We start from the raw sequence: 25,957 nt of genomic DNA, 5'->3' as shown, positions 1-25,957 counted from the left end.
ATTTAAAAATAAAAAAAATTACATGTACCTCAAATTTGTAATTTTCTCCGTAGTATATACTTGTAATAGTTATATTATAACCAATATTGGTTCGTAACAACATGAACAAATAAATAAATAAAATAATATTCTTAAAAAGGACTTTTAAAATTACTTACCTGATAAAAATAGCTTCACGATCAACAATGGTACTTTTAAATTCAAGCAGCAACACTAACGTGAATGATCTATCTAACACTATGATTTCCTAACATTTATTATTTACCGATATATTCAATCATTCACCTTTCGGTTCACCATTACAAAAGCAATTAGCTACCCACTAATTATTTTCCCACCTGATGGCAATATTCTAATGACGGACAAATATTTACTTCGCTTTCCCATTGATTAAATTAGTACAGGTTCGTAATGGATCGTGGGAAAATTATATATTTTATTTAATAGAGAACCTGACACGTTTTTAAATGTTCCACAATGTTGCGGTCAGGGTGAAATGATAACAGTAATCAATTAATATTATTGAATAAACAATTACGAATTTGAAAAAATGCACTTAAGTTGCATTGAAGTCAACTTTAATTTTGGTACTTCAAATTAATTGGTAATTAACTTTTAGGTTTTGAATTGATTTATTTATATATTTTTCAAACATTTTTTGTGTAGCGCGCTTTGACTAAATTAAAAAAAAACCATTTAACCCTTTCAGGCCGCGTGTATATTTGAAAATATACAGATTTCAGAATTTTTCTGAATATAAATTAATTTTCATTTTCCAATTGCTGATATGACTGACTTTGCGTGAATTTTTTCATTACATATAAGCTACCATCTCTGGCGGCAGCCATTTTTATATTTGAAATGTGGTTTTAGTCTTTAATCTCCAAACGAATTTTTTCTACTAATTTTTGTTAATGTTAGTTTTAAACTTATTTTATTAATGATTATTTTTTGAACGTTATATTTTGATATAAAAAAAGTACGATTTGTCATGTTATATGAAACAAGCACTCTGATACATAATGTTCTTTCAAAGAAATTAGCAATAACTTCTAAAATATAAAAAAACACAATATAATTTTTCAAATAACTGTACAAAATTTTATCAAGCATCAAACATTTTTTACCACTGCCACTAGAAATTCAGATCTGAAAGGGACAGGGGAAAAGTAGGAAAGACACCACCCATTTTGGAAGAATGGAAATAATTTTTTTAATTTAATAATTGTACACTAATCCTTATTTTTTTAACATTTTTAATTATAAACTAACGTTTTTAAGACAAGGTTTTATGCATAGCATAAAGGATAACAAAAATTTTAAGCAATAATTAGTCGCCTGAAATAAAATACAAATTGAAAATATCTCCCGAGTAAAAATAAATGCCGCAACGGGAATTGAACCCGTACCTTCTGATGTCCGGTAAGCTGCTCTGAAACCACTGTGCTATGTCGGAAATTGCCGAAATTTTTCTTCATTTTTCATCTTCCATTTTAAACAATAATACCAGATGATCTTATCATTTAATTACAGCTATATTTATATTGGCCCGTGGTGTAGAAACTTATTCGGAGGTCGCGTCGTATATGTATATATTACATGCATAATATTACCTTTACAAATACTATAGCGCTATTATCGGGGCCCTAAATAACGAAGCCTGAAAACCCATGTCAAACAGAAAACCTTCAATTAAAACCTCCGTGTTGTTGTTAGCGGTAACGTTAAAAGGGAATAATTCAGTTTGCTCGGAAGTCGGAATAGCGGACGAATTATTCATTTCCAATACACTTTGAATGGAAAAGACATCTGACAGCCGATTGAGCGATACAGAAGATCAATATGGTTGACCTGACCCTGGATACAGTTGACCTTCGCTTTTGATTCGTTGAAACTTTCAGGAAACGTAAATTAATTAAGTAAGCATTTGACTTGAATAATTGATTGATCCATTGTTTTACAAAATTTATTGGAAGTAAAGAAAATATATTAATAATGTTATAATGTAGGATAATTTATGTGATTCTTAACTATTCATCTAACCATCACGCCGTTTCCACAGGGGTAGGCAGAGAGGACTTACCGCCAAACAACTAGGTCTTGGCACACACTCCTTGCCTCATTCATGCTCTTCTATTATTCTGACTCTTGACATGGCCCGACTCAAGTATCTGATTCACTTGATCGTGCCATGTCTACCTTGGATATCTCCGACATTTTCTACCGTTCAAGTGTGACAAGAATTCGAATAAATAAGTCATTATGAAGAATTCGATTCAATTAAATTTCATAGGAACGCCATTTCAAAAAATCACGACTCCCTTATCAGGCACAAGAGCTCATCTTTTCTGAAAACGAAAAAATGACTAACAATGTCTTAAATATAATTCAATTAAAAAAATAAATGAACTAAGTATTAAAAATTATAAAAAAGTGACATTAGAGTTCCTTAGTCTATAATCCCTCTATGGCCAGGGGAACAATTTATCCAATAGATGAAATCGGATGGTATAGGTATAAATTTATTAATTCACACGTCATTACGTTTTGCACAGTTTTAAAGATATAAAGGCTCATTCACAATGGAGTAAAATGTTGAACTTGATAATAGGCCATTAAAACTGTCCCGAATGATTTCAGAGCGAGCTTTAATGCAATATTTATCGTTGATATATAGCAATAACATAATCAAATGTTTAAAAAGCGAAAAGATACTTACACAAATATTACACGAGTTATAATTACGTTACATCTTCAATTTCTCAAAAATAGGCGAAATAACTGTACCTAAATGAATAGAATTCGTTAAAATATAGAGAACCTGTGTTGTGAATGATTTTCGAGGACTAAACAAAATTATCTACAAAAAATATGCAAATAATTATAGGCCTTATAATCAAATAAAGTTATTTAAAAAATATATTTTGATAAATTTATTTTTTTTAAAAAGCCCTCAAGCTTTAAGTCAAATAACTTTTTCTGCAAAAAACATACCAATAATTAGTACTAGCATCTGTAGATAACGTTGACAGACTTTAAGGCGATGCACCACGTCGTTTAACGTTTGGAATCGAACCTCTAAAAATAACACTCTTTATGCATATGGCGATAAGGTTTAAATTCTCGCTTAACACCAGCCCCCTGTACGATTTATATAAGAAACAAAACATATCCAAAAGTAAGTAAAATTTTATTTTATTAAGTTCAGGCACAATTTATTTTTTCGGAAATTTTAAACAAAACATATCCTAATTAAAATGGCATTTAAATTTAATTCTAGAACACCCAGCAAAAATATATGATAAAACAAAACAATTCATAATAAGAACGAATGTTACATAATATTTAAAGTTAATAATAACAACGAAGAATTCATTAAAACGTCACAAATTTATTTATTTACTAAAATCAAAAAAAAACTTTTTTTTTATACAAATAAATACATTATAGAATTAGGACAAAAAAACTTAATTTACCACATTATAAGCTGAAACCATAACCGAAAAGGTGTTCGTTAGCGGGCGATTTACTGATACTTTTTTTTCTGAGCTTATAATAAAAAAAAAAAATATTTTGAAGGCAAGATGTGTTTTACTCGCAGTATTAATTAAAACATCTATAAAATTTCTAAGCGATCACATTTTCAAGCCAAAACACATGATTTTTCAGTACGTCGTAGTGCTGCGCCTTAGCCAACGATTTACAAGGACTCAAAAGTGATCTTTTGCTCTATGGCTACGAAATGCTTACTGGAAAAGTTGATGTTTGTACAGATTCGTGCTTTGATTAGATGACTCTATGACACAACATAGAAAATAAGGATTCCGATAGAAAAATTGCACCGCGTTAAAATACGTCTCGTGTGAATTAGGTATATAACGTTATAATTCGGGATTTTCACGGCCAAAGGTACTATCGTGATTTATTTTTGGGGTATTATGCCGTGTTGCGCTACCTCCTTCTTTAGTCAACGTTTCTGACAACATAACAACGTCAGCAACGTTGGCTAAAGAAGGCAGTTTAAACGTTTCATTCAAAAACTAAAAACTATTTTTGAAAGGTGATGAATTACGATTTCTAATTTTATTATTAGAAATAAACATATAATTTTTGAAATGTTTTTTTTTTTTTTTTAAATAACGCATCATTTCATCTAAAAACTGAGCTGAAAATTTTGATGACGAAAAAAACACACGATTTAATACTTACATTTTAATTCTTCATTGCTTAACTTTTTGGATTTGAATATTATAAAGCGTGGTGTTTTCTCTTTCTAACACCGTTCAATTCATATTTCTCACCACGAGACATTAAGGGAGATACAAAGATTTCTGTGAGCCCATACGAGCTGTTCCCAAAAGCGAACAAATTCACTCCACGGTAATAGCTGTTTGTTCGCAAAACCTAACAAATTCGCCTGAGGGGTTAACTCTATAAATATCCAATATTTAAAAAATGAATGGTATCGGAAGTGCACTTAAAAAGCTATTTATTATTCTCGAGACAAGAGGCGTATTTAAAATTTACAAATAATGTATTAGCAAGTTATTTTTAAAGTCAGACGTATTTCAAAGAGCGTTATTTTTAACGATAACATCCTGCCCTTTGTGAATTCACGCGATGAAATCTAACAACGCTTAAAATAGAATTCAAATCTAGCCATGTAACAATACTTAATACCGACGTAATAATAAATAGTAAAATTGAGGAATTTGCGTCCATTTTATGGTTCTAGTGATTTTTTTAGGTTCATTTTCAATTATTCATGATCGAAATCAATTTGAAACACAACATCAGCAGAATTAAAGTAATTTCACAAAAAAATATTGGGTTTGTTAATATTATTTTGGGCTGAACTATAAAATTCACGTAGAAAAATTAAATTTATAATTTTTTCAAATGATTGGTAATTGGTTTCCCGATAAACTTTTATTAATTTCGTAAAATATCGGGACACTTTTCACGTGCATCTGCTTTGATAATATACAGGTTTTCCAATAAGAGGTGTTATTTTGAATAGTCCGCTATTTCGGTAGATGTTACTTTTGAAGCTGTCATTTTTTGACATTTGACAAGTAGAAACTACGCCATTAATAAAAATGGAACGATACACGCTTCAACGACGCAAGTTATTAATATTCACTTGAGTGAATCATATGCAAATCATCTTGAGTGATGAGGCCCATTTCCACCTTGGTGGCTTAGTCAACAAGCAAAATTGTCGCATCTGGGGCTCGGAAAACCCAAAAGTTATTGTTGAAAAGCCTCTCTATCCTTAACGTGTGACTGTTTGGTGCGGTTTATGGTCCGGCGGAGTCATTGGACCTTAATTTTTCGAAAATGAGGCTGGAGCAACAGTTACGGTGAATGGATTGCACTATCGAGAGATGATTAATGATTTTTTATGGCCGAAATTGGATGGTATTGATTTGGACAAAACTTTCAACAAAACGGCGCTACGCGCCACACAAGCAACAAAACCATTGATCTTTTACGATTAAATATCAAAATAACACCTCTTATTGGAAAACCCAATGACGAAATGGGAAAATATTGGAAATATTGTATATTGGTAAAAGCTTATTAGGAAACCTATCAATTCATTAAATAACCTGCAATCCCATTTTTAACTTTAAAAGATTCTTTATAAATTAGCAATACGCAATATTAGTTATTTTCCTACGTTGGTGGGTATTTAAGTACCTACTTACAAATCTTATGATTTCAGAGGATATTTTGGTTTTGATTTTTTAAATACTAGCTGACGTGTACCCGATCGGGGACATATAAATTGTTTGGGGTAAATTTTTGAGGTTATGAGGCCTTTTTAAGATATACTATTCCGTAAAACATTATTTTGATGTATTTCGTAACGTTTAGCCAGCGTTATATTTAAATAACATGATTACAAAACATCGAATTTTCTCTACTGCTTATAAATATGATATGTATGTTTTATATTTATATAAAAAAAATATCTAAATGATAGTGAAAATCCTATCAAAATCTGTTGCGAACTTTAGTAGAACTAAGCACACAAATAGACGGAAGTTGTATGCTATTTAGAGATTAGAGAAGATAAAATTTGAAACATATTTTTTTGGACACAAAGTCTACTGTTCCAGAACTACTGTAGCAGTTATTATAAGCGAATCTGAAATTAATTTAAAGGTTCAAAGAATTAAGTTGTTAAATGTTGTGTATAACAAAAAACCTGAAAAATTCAATAAATTCTCAGTACTTACTTGGCCAAAGTCGATTCGATAAAGTCGTCACGTGAAGGGAATAATATTATTGTTGCGTGTTTTATTTAACGAAGCGGGAAAACCATCATAATGCTATGCTTTTTAACACTACCATTTTAATGAAATGAAAGTGCTAAGCCATTCTTTTGACAGGGAATTGATGAAATAATGATGAAACACGAAAATAATGACAAATGTCATGTTTTACTCGTATGGAAACGTGATGGCCATCAGATTATTACCAAAAATATAAATATGAATTTATAAATTTAAATTTTTTATAAATTAAAAAGTGTTGGTACTATACATACATAGGTATTGCAAAACCAAGAGATGATTTTTAATGTGAATAAACAGTTGATGTTGGCTTCATGAGAACGGGTCGTTTCTTCGACGTATGTGGAGCGAGCCAATGGCATCCGTTTTTTTGCCTTCATATAATCCCTTCCTACAGCGTCTAACCCGCCCCACAACGCTGCCCAACCGGGTAGCGACATAGTCGTCCTGTTCTATATAGGCAAAGGCGCTCTTGTGAGGAGTCACATAAAAAAATGAAACCATTTAAATTAAATATCTTTTATTATTATTTTTTTAATGATAAGACAAGGTTTTATGCATAGCATAAAGGATAACAAATAATTATAAGAAATAATTAGTCATCCGAAATACTAATACAAATTGAAAATATCTCTCGAATAAAAATAAATGCCGCCAACGGGAATTGAACCCGTGCCTTCTGATGTCCGGTCAGGTGCTCTGTATCCACTGAGCTATGTCGGCTTATTTACAACCCGCCAAATGATTCAATATGTACTAGTACCTCAGTCAACAATTACTGCTTATTATATTTTTTCACCTGTAAACAACCAACTTTATTTTTGTAGGAAAGGCTTTGTTAGTGCTAAATTTCTCACCATTTATATTACGAGATATTTTCAATTTGTATTAGTATTTCGGATGACTAATTATTTCTTATAATTATTTATTATTTTTTTTTAATATAAATTTATGTTTATAAGAGGTTTTTAAGCAAAGCACAAAAGATAACAAATTATTATAAACAATAATTATTTGCCTAAAACACCTATGTAAACTGAAACAATTTCCGAGTATTTTTTTATCTAATAATCAATAATTTTTCTAGTATTTATTGAATTATTCGGCAGCTTTAAATAAGCTGAAGTAGCATAGTGGCTAGTGCACCCGATGGGCAATCGGAAGGCTGTGTGTTCGATTCCCGTTAGCATAATTTATTTTTTCTCAATTTGTTTAGTTGTTTCAGGCTAATAATTATTGTTTATAATAATTTGTTAAATATCTCTTATCATCGTAGTCTGGGTTAACGGCCGAAGAACCTTCTTAAATATTATGCTAACTGTATGTTATCCAAACACATTGTTAATTACACGACATTTAAAAGTAAGTTACCATTCATTTATGAATCACAAATTATTTGTAATGTACGTGACCTTTCCTATCCAACCAACGCGCAGTCCGTACTGTGTTGAATAAATTATAGCCTTTAGGAACTAGGAACTACGCCTCATACAGGAATCAAAACAAGAAAAATTGCCTTCACTCATAATTATATCAATAATTCAGTTATTCCATTATTGATTTCCGAATAAATATATAAATAAATTGAACAATATTGATCTCTTATTGTAAACTTGGAAAGTGCCTTAAAATATGGGTGTATTGATGGAAACAGGTAAATGTATAAATAAATAGAAAGAAAAATGAGCCTAAAAATAATTGTTATTTGTTTCGTTTTGATTTATTAGTATTATCGTCTTCGTCAATGATATAATTGATTGATATAACCTTCAAAATAAGTTAAAAAGAAAAAGTTATTTCAGATTACGATATTTTTTTTTATTTTCAGGTCAGTATGTCTTACCTGGAGATCTACAACGAGAACATCCGTGACCTCCTGAGCCCCGGTGTGGGCGGGGCGGGCCTCGAACTGCGGGAGGACGCCGGGGGGCACGCCGCGGTGGCGGGGCTAAGCGCGGCGCGCGTGCGTAGCGCGGCCGAGGCACTCCCCCTGCTGCAGCGGGGCGCGCGTGCGAGGGTGGTGGAGTCCACTGCGGCTAATAAGACATCCTCTAGGAGTCATGCGCTGTTAAGGTAATTATTATTATCGGTGTAATTAATTCCTGCATCTAACCATATGTTACATTTAAAAAAAACATTATTAGGAATAATGCAATTCGTCCATAAAAACATCACTTCAATGACAATTCTTTCTTCAAAATTTCTTGAGGCCGTTAAGTATTATAATATAGAAAGAATGCTGATAAAAATGTACAAATGATTCAAACGGAACATGCATTCAAATTTACAGACAGACAAAATAAAGAGAAACTCATGGTCACTGGCAAAGTTTTTGGCATTGGAGGGGACCCACCCTTTCCCGACGGCTGTGTGAGGAAACTGATTGTTTAACCTCCTTAGCCGCACACGTCAGGACTCTAATTTTTTTTTGTAAAAAGAAGCTAAATTTATTTTAAAACGATTCTAGACTCTCCAATGTCCCTGCATGCATGATTGTTAGTACTAAATAATGTATGCATACTTACATCAATAGTAACACAAAATAAGAACACATCTATCGCACGATTACACATCGAACGATAAAGATAATTACTTAAATATGATGGCGGAATTGAATTATGTGTCGTGTATAAACTCTTACACCAGAAACGTCAATGGGCAACGTCCATCATGCATTGATCACATTTTCACAAATATCAAAGATATAAATAATTTAAACTCGGGAATTATAAAAACCTCAATTACCGACCATTACATGACTTCGCTACATTACAATTCAATAATACCTCAGGCGATAAACCAACATTGCGGACAAACTGCTAATAATAAAAAAGAAATATCTGTTGTTAATATCGAATCTTTGAAAAATAAATTGTCATCTGAATTATGGGTAGATATTCTCCGAAGTGATAACGTCAACGAGTGCTGTAAAATATTTGAAAATAGATTAACGAACTTTATAAATGATTCAAAAAAAATTATTCCAAAAGGAAATACAGCAAAATTTCGTAAAATCAAACCGTGGATAACACATGGGCTTGTTGTGTCCATAAGACACAAAGAATGGCTTTATAAAGAAACAAAAAAAAACCACTAGACATTAAATTAAATGTTCATTTTAGAGAATACAAAAATAAATTAACCACGCTCATAAAAAACACGAAAGAAAATTATTATAAAAATAAACTTGATGATTCTGAAAATGACAGTAAGAAAGTTTGGAATATAATCAATGAAATCATGGAAAATAAACAAAATACCAAAAGTAATACTATTAAGAGTGTAATACAAAACAATAACATAATTAACTGTATTGAAGAACCTAAAAAAGGAGCAAACGCTTTTAACGAATTCTTTGCAAATATCGGAAAGAGTCTAGCAGAAAAAATTACCGTGAAAAAAATAAATAAGATGTATATTGAAAATATTCCAAATATAGAAACTAAACTTGAACTCTTCGAACCAACCAATCCGTCTGAAATTGTACAAATTATATCAAAAATGCGAGGTGGTTCTGCTCCGGGATTTGACGGTCTCGCTGTAAAAACACTAAAAATCATTAAAAATTATATTTCTACACCAATCTCTCATATTATAAACAATAGCTTTAAGACAGGAGTTTTCCCGAGCACGTATAAGAAAACCATAATCTCTCCAATATTTAAGTCCGGTAGCCCGGAGGACATTTCTAATTATAGACCCATTTCACTCTTATCTAATATATCGAAAAATTTTGAAAAAATTGTTAAAAAAAGACTAACTGCATTCTTAAAAAAAAATCGATTATAAATGAAAATCAATTCGGTTTCACAGAGGGAAAAAGTACCCAAGATGCCATTGCAAAAATTTCATCTAGTATTCAGAGTGCCCTGGACAAATCAAATAAATGTATAGGAATTTTTATTGACTTAAAGAAAGCATTTGACAGCATTTCCCATGAAAGACTTATATTAAAATTAAAAGAAAATGGCATTGACCACTTGGCTCTTAAATGGATAGAAAGCTACTTAACAGAGAGACCTCATATTGTAAAATTAAACCAAACCTTTAGTACACCACTAACAAGTACATTTGGCATTCCTCAAGGCACGGTCCTCGGACCATTACTATTTCTAATGTATGTAAATGACATTTTCCAACAGAAAATCAAAGGTGAATTAATCTCTTATGCTGATGATACTGTTTTATTAATAAAAGGTCAAACATGGGAACTAGTTAACAAACTTGCAAATGAATGTATTAATATCTTAAAATCATGGTTTGATAATAACCTACTCACACTTAATGCCAAAAAAACAACATATGTATTATTTTCACTACAAAAAATACCTAAACACAAAGTAAATATCATAATCCATGATGAAAATTGTGACAATGTCAACTGTAAACTACTTAATCCTATTTGTACTGTAATCAACTCTTCTTCTGAAATTAAATATCTTGGTGTGATCATCGATGAAAATTTGAAATGGAAAAGCCATATTACGGAGTTAGTAAAGAGAATAAGGAAATGTATATATATATATTTGTTAGGTTAAGAAATATTTTAAATGTGAAAATACTAAAAAATGTATATTATGCTCTTGTCCACTCCCTGCTTATTTACGGAATCATAGGTTGGGGAGGATCTTATAAAAACAACCTCAACTCAGTAAAAGTCTCGCAAAAAATTATTATAATGGTAATACTTAAAAAAAACTCTACTTTCCCAACAAAATTGCTTTTTAAAATGTTTCCAGTACCAAATATTGATGATATATTTAAGCAAACTTCAATTATAAAAATGTGTAAAGAAAAAAATAACACAGAATATCAAGAATTTTACAAACTGATGAGAAATGGAAATCAATTTATTACGCCAATCTTTAAAACAACTCAAATGCAAAACCATTATATTTACCAAGCCATAAAAAACTACAATAATCTCCCTTCCGAATTGCGCTGTATTACGAACCAACAAGAACAAATCAATAAAATCAAACTTTTTTTCAAAAAAAACTTATATTAAAAAAATATATGGATATATTATATTTATATTTTACACATAACATTGAATCACTGAAGTAAGAATCGTGGCTCCCTTATCAGGCACAAGAGCTCCTCTTTTCTGATAAGGTATACATGAGCAATTATGTACCTAAATATTATATTTTTCAAAAAAATGTATGTATTAATGTAACTATGATCTATATTAAAATAATAAAAAAAAAAATAAAAAAAAATCTGAAATGTGTTCGCCTGGTGGTTTGGCATCTAAAATTAAATAATAAATAAGGAGCACAATATTTATAAGTGGAAGTATGATTGAAACATAAAAATATACAAGCCGCGTATCGAGGGCAGTTTACCCCACTATCACGGGGCAGTTTTTTTCACAAAGTTTTTGGCAGAGGAAGCTCACCAAAACGCTGCGCCGGGGTGATCAAGTATCACTGACGTCCGGTACGACGGTATCCTTCTCTCTCCACGCAGCGCAGAACCGCGAGGAGTTTAGGAGCCTTGTCCACCAGGGAAATTGTAGTGAGGGTAACGAACCTCAGCCACCAGGAACCGACAGCAGAGAAGCTGCTTTTTAACGCGACTACTATTACAATTTGGTACACATTTTAGCACGTGTAAATATGTCGCATGCAACCTGCTCGATGGAGAGCCATCTATCACAAAGTGAGAACATCAATAGTAAGTAATCTTACGCTCTAGACTATGTTCCAGTTAAGTTGTGCAGAGGAATCAAGGACTAACACAATGCATAAACCCACTATACGTGAGCTTTCGTGATTCGTGATACTAAATGAACCTGACTTAAATATTATGTTTGCCAAGACTAGTGACGTCATACTGCGGACGAGAAAAACTTGCATGCTTGCAGATACATGACTTAGTTCGCAAAAAGTAGAATTACGAATGAGTATAATGAAACAATTGCTAGTTAAAAACTTTATCAGACCGGACCAACTATGAAAATTAACTTAAAAAATATGTATATACCGGGTTGTAACGGACGTACCTGACTTACCAACTGTGATTTCTGACATTATTATTCTGAGTAAGGTGACATTTTTTTCAACTAAAAACATTAAAAAAATCGATAGGTATTGGACTGATGGGGTCGGGATGATGGATTGGGCAGTTGCTGAGTGATCAGTGACAACGTGCGAAAGAATTTTCGGTGTTGAATTGAAAATTGAAAAAAAAAACATCAACCTGAGACCAAAATTAATTTAATTTTTTGCTTCAAATGTCAGGAATCAATGTCAATAAATTAGATGCCGGTAGCTCGTTCCATATGCGAGCCGACTCACACGAAAACGAGTCGAAGAAACGACCCATTCTCATATATTAAATTTAACTGTGGATGGGTGTTCCGCTGGTGTTCATAAATAATTCGACATTAAGGTTAAATACAGCATAAATTATAATCTTCGCTTTCGTAGATAGCGTCTATTAAAATATTTTAGAAGAAACACTTTTGCATGATATGCTTTAAAGTATGTAGATCGTGTTATTTATGGGCGCACAGAGAAAAATGAGTATTGCTTGATGTAAAACTGAGTATGCTGAAATCCTGTTAAAAACGTGATAGCATTCTATTTACTTACAAACTGTTAGTACTTTCATAATATATCGGAAAACGTGTTCATGCAACTGCGTTAATCATATTATTAAATAATGAAGAAATGCGAAAATTCGTATTTTACTGAAGGTTTATTAGAAAACCTGCCAATTTATTCGTTTAATGCGATGCACTACGTCATGTAATATTTTAAATTGAGCCGCTATCATTATTGATAGCTATAAATAATGATAGCTATCAATATGCTATTGATTGTTATCAACCCTTACGTAGATGGCGATAAGGATTAAATTCCCGTTTAACACCATCCGCCTGTTTTGATTTATGCAAAAAAAAAACATGGCCAAAAAGTGCCTTTTATTTTATTTTGTGGATGTTCAGGCATAAATATTTATTTTTTTTCCGATCATTTTATAAATAACTTAATTTTCCACATTATACAATAAAATCATAACCAAAAATGGGTTCGTAAGTAAGAGACTTTGAACTTTAAAGAAGTTTTCATAGGCCTATACATTATTTTTTTCTGGGCTTATAAAAAGACTTATCTAAAAAATACTCGATTGTTTCAAAGGTAAAGATGTATTCTACGCGCAGTATTTAATTAAAGCATCTGAAACATTTCTAGGCGACCAAATTTTCAAAACAAAAACACATGATTTTGCATTACTACGTATGGCATCGCCTTAAGTCCCGTTTCTAATAGCAATACGAATAAATTGAAGAGATTTTTAATTATTTTGTAATATTTTATATCAGTATGTTTTCTCCGTGTGGGTGCACATTAGGAATATAATCTATTAAAAGCAATAAGGATTATAACTGTATATTTTTTTCAGTGTGACCGTCACATCATGCGGTTCAGGGCCGGGCGCCGGTTCCGCCCCGGCCGACCCAAGCACCGCGGCGGCTTCCGGACGCCTATTCCTGGTCGACCTGGCAGGCAGCGAACGCGCACATGTGGCTCGCTCGAGGGGACGAAGGTTGCAAGAGGGCGCGCACATTAACCGCTCGCTGCTGGCGCTAGCCAACTGCATAACGGCGCTTTCTGGAGGGGCTAGGTGAGAAAACATTGTACTGTTGATACTGCTGTTAAGACCACACGAAGAAAAATGAGTATTCTTAATTTATTAAAAACCTCTTCAAATTATTAATAATCCATTTAAAAATGGGATTGCAGGCCTAAACGAACGAGTAACAGGTTTGATAAACTTTTAGTAATTTGGGAATATATTTTCACGATGTTTGAACTCATGTATTTGTCTTGATAATAAACCATAATGAAAGGAAAATATTTTTTCGAATTTTCATGAACACGTGTTCCAACATTGTTCGTATATTTGTAATTTAGTAAAAGCTTATCAGGAAACCTGTTAATTCATTCGTTAAGGCCTGCAATCCCGTTTTTAACCGTATTGCTAATAATTTAAAGAGATTTTTAATAAATAAGCAATACTTATTTTTCCCCGTGAATGCCCCTTTAATCAATATTCTGCAGCGAAATGGTAAGATACCCATTTAATACTTAAATACTTTTGGAGGTGTGTGAATGATTGCCAATTTAAGTGGATTGTTGGCTGGATGATTCTGTGGTTCTCCAATCCGCAGAATCCAAGGTTGCGTGGTTACTCTCGGTGTGTAAAATCAGAATTCGAATATTTTAAATTTAGTTTTATTTTAACAAACTCACGTTACAATAATTTTAACAAAAGCAGAGCGCGTGCGTTACAAGGGATTTACGGATAAACTGGCGGCTGAAACCTCTGGAGAGAGAATGAATTAATTGCCGTGCAAAGCGTCTGACGTCTGGATTATAATGATACCAGTCTCACATAAATGTAGGGAAAGGTAAACATTATTATTATTTTCGGGAGATGTAAACTCCCTATAATTTACCCTACAACATTTTTGTAGAAACCAGAAGAAGAACTTGTAAAGAAGAAAACAATTTTATAAGACATGACACAAACAAGTGAATCCAATACTTAATTAGGGCCATGCCAAGAGTCGATACAATATTAATATATATGAATCAAGCAAGAAGTCTGCACCGAGACAGAGTTTTGTGGCGGTCGATCCTCTCCGCCTAACCCCACGGGGAAACGGCGCGTGATGGTTCCTGCTTGCTTCAACATGTTTCCTGTTGCATCCGAAACTGCTTGCGAAATACAACTTCAGATGAACATGAAAGTACCATAATCTTGATTATTCCGATTTCACAGCTCGTAGTAGGAATCACGATCACTTGTGCTCTGGCGGGATAAAAAAGAAGTATCCAATACGGCAACCATCTTGAACTGGTACTGGAACGTAACAAACAACTATACAGACAGTGTTATAAAATTAGTATAGTTTATGATTATGGGGAAGTTTTCGAATAATTGCTTTGCTCCTTTACCACACTTATTAAGATTATTTCTTTTCAGGTATGTTAATTACCGTGACTCCAAGCTGACCCGTCTGCTGAAGGAAGCTCTCAGCGGGAACTGTCGCACGGTGATGGTGGCACACGTCTCCCCCGCGGCGGAACACCGGGAGGAGAGTAGGAACACGCTTCTTTACGCGGACAGGGCCAACCACATCACGAATAAGGTACGTCAATTGCCCGCTACGTTACAATTGGCATTGACAACGTTTTAATTCTAAATGGTGGTCTTCCACTAGTGACGATTCTGAACGTGTCTCTACCACTCTTGAATGTACTGCAAATAGAATACGCATATCTCCTATTATACGCGTATCCAGAAAGTAAGTGTACTGAGGCTCTCACGACCAAATGAATTTTATTTTCGACATGTTGGCTACACTTACGTGTAGCCTGACTCTTCCCCTCGGCAACGAGACAGGTTAAAGGTCAGTACGTTCAGAAGTGTCGACGCGACAACACGTTTCGTGAAAAATGTCAATCCAATCTCCCGCCAAGTGCGAAATACATATCATCCTTTATCACGTTTGGAAGGGAAAACCTCCGTTTGAGGTTTGTAATGAGGTGAAAACTGCATATGGTGATAAAGCTATAAATCGCACGAGTGTGTACAAGTGGAATCGCGAGTTTAAAAACGGTTCTCACCTCTTCACCCTCCGCCAAAAAGTTCAAAACCACAATTTCAGCCAAGAAAATCATGGCATCCGTGTTTTGGGATAGTCAAGGCATAATGTTGAATGAATATCTGCCTCAAGGGGAGACCATCAACTCTGCAAGATACTGTAAGACCCTAAAAAAATTGCGGAAGGCGATTCAAAACAAGAGGAGAGGCATGCTGACAAAGGGAGTCAGCCTGCTGCACGACAATGCCAGACCACACACGGCCAACGCCACGAAGGAACTGCCTGCCTCGTTTAAATGGGATGTCCTGAACAACCACGCGCATTCCACTGACCTAGATCCTTCAGATTATTATCTCTTCACCTCCCTGAAGCTGTACATGGGTGGAAAAAGGTTTTCAACCGACAAGGAGGTAAAGGAGGAGGTGGAGAAGTGGACGAAGGGGTTGGCGGGAAACTTCTTCGAGGAAGGCATCAAAAATTGATACCCCGCTTCACCACCTGCATTGAGAGGAATGGCGACTATGTCTAAAAATAGCTGATATATGTACTACGGTAACCATGTAATTTTTTTGTTTCAATAAAAAAATTTGTAACCTACAAAAATTCAGTACACTTACTTTCTGGATACGCCTCGTATATCTCTATTATGATTTGATTTATATCTCCAACCTCTCTCCATGGCTATAAATGTATTGTTTTGTAAATTTTTCGTTTTATGTAATCTTTTGTTTTTTTTTTTTAATTTTTTTAATTCATATTCCTTTCTCACAAATTAAAATAACTTATTCCAAATTATGCTGTCTCAGTTAAAGTCACAAGGAGGAAATCCATAATTGGTTTTATTTTACTATATAATACTTCTGTACAAACTGAAAATGTAAAGTGTCGATTTCCCGAAAATGAATAAATATACTATTTTAAATGAATAAGTTGTGAAATAACACAAATTAATCCAACCACGGAAGCCGTCAGTGCATTATCACAAAGCTCATTATCAGTCCAATTTTTGTAATAAAGTTCGGTCAAAGCAAAATAAAAATATTATTTAATGCCACGTAATTTGCCTACACACAGGAGCTAAAAGCTTTGACAAGGTGTTTTTTATGGTGACTGGATAAATCATCACAATGATGATTCATCACATCTTTAAAAAGTTATATAAAGTCATGGAAAGTGATGAAACAAAAACTTTATTAACTGGGTTATGTAGGTTAGGTTAGGATAAAAAAAAAATTTTTTTCATCGTATCTAATGACTTTATATCACTTTTTAAAAGTGTGTTGAATTGTCACTGTGTTGAGTTATCATGGAACCGTTTTTTTATGGTGACCGGATAAATCATCACAATGATAATTCATTACATCTTTAAAAAGTTATATAAAGTGATGAAACAAAAACTTTATTAACTGGGGTAAGTAGGTTAAGTTTAAATTTTTTTTTATCGTTTCTAATGACTTTATATCACTTTTTAAAAGTGTGTTGAATTTAAACTGTGTTGAGTTATTATGAAACCTTTTAATATATTCCTACTGCGATTGTAGGTTTTTTAATAAATTATGGTATTTTTTGTATTACAGGTCAAAAGGAACGTCTTGGATACAGATTACCACGTCACACAATATAGAACAGTCATCAATGAATTGAAAAACGAAATTTCAAGATTAAGGACGAAAATGAAGGAAGAGAGACCAAGGTACAGAAAATACAGTTCTACCAGTTTATAAAACCGGTCAAAGTTATGCAATGCTTTTAAAAAATAGCGTAAATTAATTATCGAATGTTAAGTATCACGTAAAAATTATTGCATTTTATAAATCACAAATAAAATACAGTTTATTAAGAATCACTCAGTAAGTATCACAAATTAAGTATCGAGTATTCAGTAACACGAAATAAGTATTACGTATTAAGTATGACATATTAAAAGTTAAAATTTAACCCTCAATAAGTTAATTGATTGTTTCTGTTATTGACACACAGTGCTGTTCCTCACGTTTAATTATAAAACAAATGCAGCATCTAATTCGCCAATTAATCGAGCTCTTCATACTAAATAAATTTATAAATATATTTGTCTAAACTTTAACATTGACATTTTTTCGGATTCACTGCACAAATTCAAACGTGGCATCATGTCAATAATTTAAACTGTTCAATGCGCATACATACAAACACACACACACACGAACACTCATACATAAATTACACACACACCTATATACTACACACGTCACCTGGTAAGTAAGGAATAAACATACCTATTTAGCAGACATTACAAGGAAACATATCATAGGTACCCAACATGAAGTATCTTATTGCTGTATATATTGTTTCATCTCTGTAAAGCATGTACTGTTTGTTTCTATAATACAAAAAAAAAAAAATAAAGTGATGTATTCTTCCAATATTTTTTAGATCCGGCATGGCAGCCGAAAAGAACACAAACAACAACCTGCAGAAGAGCGGAGAACTGAAGGCACTCAGACACGCGATAGTCGGCACCTTCCAGGAGCAGATGAGGTTGCGGAAGAAGCTAATGGAGCTGGACAGCCACCTGCTGGGGCTAGCAATGGACGCTGAGCGCCAGCACCTGGTCATCAGCCACTGGGAGTCCAGGAATAATAGGTTGTACAATGCGCCCACCACTTCCAGACTCTCCACGCAGCAGAGCTTCAAGTAATTACTTTTGTTATGTTTAACTAAATTTACCTAAAAATATCGTTAAGCTACTTCGATACTTGACCAGAAATGAATAATAATTAATTTTAGTCATTTTCATCAGACTACAAGTATTTGAAGGTTATTTTTTTAGCAAAGCGAAGCAAACGTATTATTCATAAGGTAGGTCTTTACTATAAACGAAAGAAATACATCGAAACTAACAATTATCTAAAACTAAGTTCCCATACTTAGTAAATTGTGTAAAAAGATATTTCTATTTACAACACGAATGACATTATCCGACCAAATATTTGAAATACCGACGAAAATATTTTAAACACCGACGAAAATGTTTTAAATACCGACGAATTAAATATAAAACTTATTATAAACGCAAATTCACTTTGTGGCGTCATTTTAATTTAATGAAAATAAAACACGTCACTATTTAATTAATTAATTGGTAAAAGGTAATTTCTGCGTCAATCAATTGCTTGCACGTGGCATAGGGGAAAAGCAAATGTACTGTCAGTCACGGGTGGCCTCATGCATTCCTTTGACCCTTTCTCGCAAACGAGTGAAGCTGCTTTTCTTTCCCATTATTTCTGGCTTTCACCCTTCAAGGGTGTTCTTGGCCATCTTTTAAAATTATTGAGAAATGAAAGGTGAATTTAAATATTAATTTTATTTAAATAGACAAATTTCAAAATTATAATGAAAATTGGAGTCGAGTTCAGACTTAGAAGAGATGAGATGTTGAATGGAGGGGAGGCAATTTTAGATAAGGCTTGATAGAAGAGAGGATATTTGTTTAGAGAGGGACAACCAAAAAAATATGTGATCTAAAGTTCCCACTTGTAAACCACAGAATGTACAATCTGGGGAGTCAACAACGTGAATTTTAAAAAGATGGGAAGGAACGGAACAATGTCCGATCCTCATTCGAATGAGTGAAGAAATTTCTTTTTTGGAAAAATGAGGAAATTGCTGAAACCACGGTTTTGATGGAATAGTCCTTTGTATTGAGGCATAGCAGGCTCCCTTGGATTGACTAGCAATGTGCCAATACTCCGACCAAACATTGCGGGATCTATCTTTGATGATGGAAAAAATGTCAGATAGGGGAATGTGGTTTACGAGGGTAACAACAGGGTTGGACGCTCCTTATTTTGCCAAGGCATCCGCAATATCATTACCCATGACACCAACATGTCCAGGAATCCAAATCAGAGTTACAGTTTTACCAGAGCTTTGAATGGAGGCTATCATCTCTCGAATAAGGCATACAAAGTGATCATCAGGATGAAGAAGAGGACTGGATTTAAGTTTTTGGAGGGAACTGAGAGAGTCAGAGAGAACGAGGGAATGTTCAAAATTATTTTTGATTATATATTTGAGAGATTCTATTATTGCAATACACTCGGCTGAAAATATTGAAAATTGATTTGAAATTGAATGAAATATTCTGTCATTAGAATTATTGTGGTAAACGTTAATACCTATACCACAGTTAGGAGAGTCAGGAGATTTGGATCTATCAGTAAATAAAAGAGAAAAGTTGGGCCATTTAGATGAAATAATGTCATTGAACATATTATTGACAGTTCGGGCCGGGAGATTGGAATGACTTTTAAGGATTCCGATCCCTTCTATTATTGTTGGGGATAGGGTGACGTGACTATATTTTAATTTGTATAAGGGAAGTAGATCATTTTGGATGATGTGAAGCTCTGAGAGAGACTTAAATTTTTTACAGATGTCAGGAAGAGGTTTAGTTGAAGCTCTCATTGTAGATGAATGGGTTGAGTCAATGAACAACGAGACGCTGGGGATAACCTGATGACGTTTAGAATTTAAACATTTAAGAACAAATTTGTCAGCAAATAGTTGACGCCTTAAATAAAGAGGAGGATCAGAACATTCTACTTGAAGGGAATTGATGGGTGATGATTGCATCGCTCCAGTTATAATTCGCAAAGATTTAGATTGAATTTTGTCTAATTTATCAAGTACATTTTTTGAGGCAGTACTAAAAAGTGGGCAGGCATAGTCAAGATGGCTTCGAATAAGTGCGTTGTAAAGCAACTTAATGCAAGTAGGGTGAGCTCTCCACCAAACGCCAGATAATGATCTGATGATATTTATATTTTTTTCGCATTTAGTAACTAAATTATTAATATGGGAAGACCATTTAAGTTTACTGTCAAATGTTACTCCCAAAAATTTTACTTCAGAAGCGTTGGGGATTGGAGAATTTTTAAATAAAATTTGAACGGGGGGGTTTTTATGGCGGTTTGAGAAGGTGACACACTGAGTCTTTTGGATTGGAAGTTCAAGACCATTTAACGTGAGCCATGTGCAAAGGGCATTCATGGCTTCGTTAAGATATTTGACGGCGAGAGGGATGATTTTGGATGATAAGAAGAAAGCTATGTCATCTGCGAACTCAATAACTTTTACTTGTGGGGGAATAGCGACATGCTATCATATGTGTATATATTATACAGTAAGGGGACAATACATCGCATTGTGGTAAACCCTTCCAAATAGATCTACTTTGAGGAGAAATATCTGGAAGTTCAATGAAAATTTTTCTATCTAGAAATAGATTAATAATAGATTGGACAAGAATGGGGGGAAGGCCAAGGCCTAGAAGTTTTTTTTTTCAAGATTGGGATGGAAACATTGTCAAAGGCGCCTTCTATATCTATAAAGACGGCAAGACAAACTTCCTGTTTAGAAATTGATAAATTAATATCAGTACTGATGATGGCAAGGTTATCTTGAGTGGATTTTTTTTCCTAAATCCAAATTGAGATGGAGAGAGAAGCTGTTTACTCTCGACAAAAAATTCTTATCGGTTTTTAATTAATTTTTCATAAAGTTTACTGAGGGTGGATGAAAGAGCGATTGGCCTGCAGTTGGATCCAGAATTTGGTGATTTGTTTATTTTTAAAATAGGGATGATTATTTGACAACTCCAGTCATCAGGCATTATACCAGTCTCGAAAATTTTTATTTAAGATGCTAAGAAGTGGTTTAGAACATTATCATTACTATTTTTGATTATGCTGTAAGGTATACCATCTCTGCCTGGAGATGAGTCCTTGACTGTTGATAAACAATTTTTTAGCTCAATTAAGGTGAACGGAGAGTCTAGCCAATGATTAGACATAAGAATATTATAGATGGGCGTTATTTCATCTAAGTTAGGTACAGAAGAGGGGGCAATTTTTTCCAAGAATTCATCGATCCATTTAGAATGAGACGCTCGAGGAGATGGTGAACTGAAGGAGGATCGAAATCTTCGGATCATAGACCAAACTTCCGAAATTGGAGTGTTCGGAGATACTGAACTGCAGAAGTTGTACCATCCGGATCTTTTTTTTCACCTCAATACCCTTTTGGCATTGGATTCAGTGTTTTTGTATATAAGATAGTTCTCCATAGTCATATTGTAACGATAGGTAAGAGATTTAGCTTTCCGAATTCTTACTACTTTGGAACATTCCTCATCCCACCAGGGAGTTGGAGGGAGTTTTTTGAGAGATTTAGTTTTAGGGGGAGGATTTGATTTATTTATTGCAATTATGAACATTGATTTGAAGTTATTATAATCATCTTTGACGGAAAATATATCGGTGGCGGGTAAATTATGTAGGAACTTGTCCATATGAGAGTTAAATTCATCCCATTTGGTGTGTTTTGTTTTAACTTTTGTCGAAATATGAGACTTGTCTGATTGGAAAGAAGTTTGATAAGTAATGGTGATCGGGAAATGATCACTGGAGCAAGGGTCGGTGGACACCACCCACGAGGTGAGAGAAGCTAGACTAGTAGAGCATATCGAGAGATCCACTGCACTGGGGTTTGTGCTGGGGTGTGAGATCCTAGTAGGAGATCCGTCATTCAAAAGGAAAAGGTTGGATTGATCTAGGAAATCCATCACACTTCGACCATCTCGGTCGGAGAAAGCAGAACCCCAGACGGGGGAATGGGCATTAAAATCGCCTAATATAAAGAAAAGAGGGCTTAGTTGACTTACAATTTGCAACCAAATTTGTTTATTGAAGTGGGCTGTTGGGGGAAGATAGACTGAAATAAAGGATGTATCCTTTATTTTAGCTGCAACCATTTGGAAGTCAGCATTGGGGGGTTTGATATTATTTATTGGGGAAAATGATATTGATTTTTTAATAAAAAGGGCAGCACCGCCGCCCGTACCTCCTGGGCGGTCGTCGCGGAGACAGGAATACCCTCCCACATTAAAGTGGGTGGATGGAGTAAACCAAGTCTCCGAGATAGCAGCCAAAGAAATAAAGTTGGAATTTAATAGGTTAAGGAGATCAGATTTGTTAGAAATAGCACTTTGGCTATTCCACTGAAGTATTCTGACATCTTGAAAAGTCATTTTGAATAAATGATTTCAATGTGGAAATAATAATAGCAGCGTTGGACGGTAGATTAGTTTGAGAAGAAATGAGGTCAATTAGAAGCATAATAAGAGTTTGGATGAGTAGTCACCGAACCTCGGTAGTGTGCAGTCGTGTTTACTTCCAGTGCTCTGTGTTTGACGGCTGACTGACGGCGGCGCGGCGTACAGATAAGATTTATTTATTGTTACATTTTCGTATTCATTATTTTTGTTTCTATTATTGGTTTGCGACGCAGTTGCGTGTATTATTTCTATCATTTATTATTTCTTAAATAGTATTTATTGTTTCATTTTTTTTTAATTTGTTGAAATGGAGGAGGATGAAAATCGACCTCCTGACCCTGAGTCCATTTCTAATATTGCAGACGTCTACGATTCTGATGATTCCCAAGCTTCTGTAACCATTCCTTCCCGAAAACGACGACCTCCGCTTTGCCTTAATGTACCTCCTAAAATTAAATCTCTTTCACAAACAAACGAATCCCCAATCTCTCATGGAAGTTATAATGATACCATTCCTACAGAAGCAAAAGCCATTGAGCTTATGTATTCTATTTCATCTTCAGCTCCATTTATTGTTAATGTCCAAAGGACTGAACAGGGGAAAATAATTCATCCCCTGGATTTCGGTAAATTTATTTTTAGCTCAAAACTCAATAACCTCGGTATTATAAATGGATCAATAAAACCGGAAGGTCGATACAAACTATCCATAGAATTTAAATCCGCCACATTAGCTAATGATTTTGTTAAAAAAATAGGTTCTCTTTCAAATAATAAATTTAAATCTTTCATACCTACTTTCAATTTAACCAGAATGGGCAGAGTAAGAGGTATCCCAACCGATCTATCAGAAACAGAAATAGTAGACGCTCTTAATGACTCTCAATTAACTCCAAAAGTTTTAAAAGCACGTCGTTTGAATTTCAAGGATACTTCCACCGGCACCACTATATGGAAACCTTCCCAATCCGTTGTTATCACTTTTGAAGGTCAAACATTACCATCCCGTGTATTTATTTATTATAACGCTCTTCCCGTTGAAGTATACAGATTCCCGACGATCCAATGTTTCAACTGTTGCCGTTTTGGCCATTCAAAACCTATTTGTCGTTCCCCTCCTCGTTGTTTCCATTGCGGAGAGGATCATCTCTTTGAACAGTGTCAAAATACAACGAATAACCCTATTTGTATTAATTGTAAGGGCAACCATACTGCTGTTAGTGTGGCCTGTCCAGAGTTATCTAGACAGAGAAATATCAAACAGTCAATGGCTGCAGACAACATTTCCTACTTTCAGGCTTCTAAATTATTCTCTCCTACGAAAAAATCTTTTGCAGAGATAACGTCTAACGCTTCTATCTTTCATTTTTCTTCCCCTAAATCCCCTCTATCATCTTCCCACAAAGAAACAATTTTCAAACCGATAAAATCTAATCCAAAATTTATTCCTTTTTTCGATAAAAAACTACATAATGATCTTTTACTTAACCCGAATGGGAATAATAAATCCCAGGCTCCCAATGGGACTGCCTTAAAAAACTGTTCCACTTCCGATATCTTACCTAAAGTCATGATTGAAAATTCTTCTTTTATTCAAACTTTAATTACCCTATTAATTACGATCCTTTCAAATAACAATAAAGTACCGTCCAACGCTGCCGATTATATGAAATCTTTACTCTCTAGCCTTCCCGATGTATCCGCAACTGAGCAAAATACTTCAATGGAATAGTAGAAGTCTATTCGCCAACAAAATTGATCTTGTACAGTTACTTGATGAACATAATATTTCAGTTGCTGCCATCTCCGAAACGTGGTTAAAACCCTCATACCAATTTAAGATTCCTGGATATCATTGTCTAAGACATGATAGACTGGATGGCAAAGGTGGCACTGCTCTTATTATACATAATTCTATCCCTTTTAAACAAATTATTTTCAACACTCTCCCCAATAATTTTCAGATAGTAGCAGCTGTTGTATCTGATATTACATTACTATCAATATATATATCCCTCCCTCTACAATTTTTGTTGAAAACGAATGGTCAACATTTATATCCCAGATTCGTCCCCCGTATATGATACTTGGGGACTTCAATGCTCATTCTCCTTCTTGGGGCAGTGAGTTAACAAACCGTTCTGGCCATAATCTATTAGAATTTATGGATACCTATAATTTATGTATTCTAAATGATGGATCTCCAACTCGTTTTACTGCCCCTCAACATCGGAAAAGTGCAGTCGATTTATCTCTTTGCTCATCTTCGGTGATTCCCATATGTTCTTGGAACATTCTTAAAGATCCAATTTCCAGTGACCATTTTCCTATAATAATTACCTTCCACCATTTATCTTCCACGCATTCCTTTTCGATAAACAATAGTTTTAAATTTAAAACGAAAGACGCGAATTGGAGAAATTTTTCTTCAGAATTAGACTTCATTGTTCAAGCATCTAAGTCTTCCCTTGTCAACACTAGTTTACAATGTGAATTATTTCCTAACATGATAATAAAAGCTGCAGAAAAAACACTTAAAAAACGTAATGTAAACATTAAGATAAAACATTCCACCCCATGGTGGGATGAAGAATGCACTAGTGTCGTTAAATCCAGAAGAGAAGCAATTTCCATTTTCCGTAAATGTATGTGTTTCGAAAATTACCTTTCTGTGAAACGCGCCCAGGCAGAAGCGAAACGCGTTTTGAAAAACAAAAAGCGGTCTGGATGGCGAAAATTCTGTGAACGCTTGTCTCCTGAATCTCCCCAGTCATCCGTTTGGTCCAATTTAAAAAAAATCGGTCATATACTCTCCAGCGTTCCAAACATATTCCAGAAGACATTATTATAGGTTTTGCTGATAAAATAGCTCCTCCGTCAGTTGCCAGATGTGAGGAAATGCCTTCCTTTATTTCTTATCCATCTCACTCTAGC

At 34.1% G+C, this 25,957-nt stretch overlaps 1 protein-coding gene across 1 annotated transcript in view; it reads left to right on the top strand.

Annotated features, from left to right (window-relative positions):
- Kif19A (Kinesin family member 19A) overlaps positions 1 to 25,957 on the top strand; it is a 66,703-nt gene that overhangs the window by 31,783 nt on the left and 8,963 nt on the right. Inside the window, exons 4-8 of the mRNA XM_089637593.1 lie at positions 8,131 to 8,375; positions 13,716 to 13,937; positions 15,303 to 15,468; positions 17,502 to 17,617; positions 18,340 to 18,600. Coding sequence (XP_089493719.1) covers positions 8,131 to 8,375; positions 13,716 to 13,937; positions 15,303 to 15,468; positions 17,502 to 17,617; positions 18,340 to 18,600 — 1,010 coding nt within the window. The remainder of the gene's footprint in view (positions 1 to 8,130; positions 8,376 to 13,715; positions 13,938 to 15,302; positions 15,469 to 17,501; positions 17,618 to 18,339; positions 18,601 to 25,957) is intronic.

The sequence above is a fragment of the Hesperophylax consimilis genome, chromosome 12 (assembly GCF_061612785.1).
Source record: "Hesperophylax consimilis isolate HC1 chromosome 12, BYU_Hcon_1.0, whole genome shotgun sequence".
Lineage (NCBI taxonomy): Eukaryota > Metazoa > Arthropoda > Insecta > Trichoptera > Limnephilidae > Hesperophylax > Hesperophylax consimilis.
Note: the sequence above shows the minus strand (reverse complement) of the source record. Positions and strands in the feature narration are given on the sequence as shown.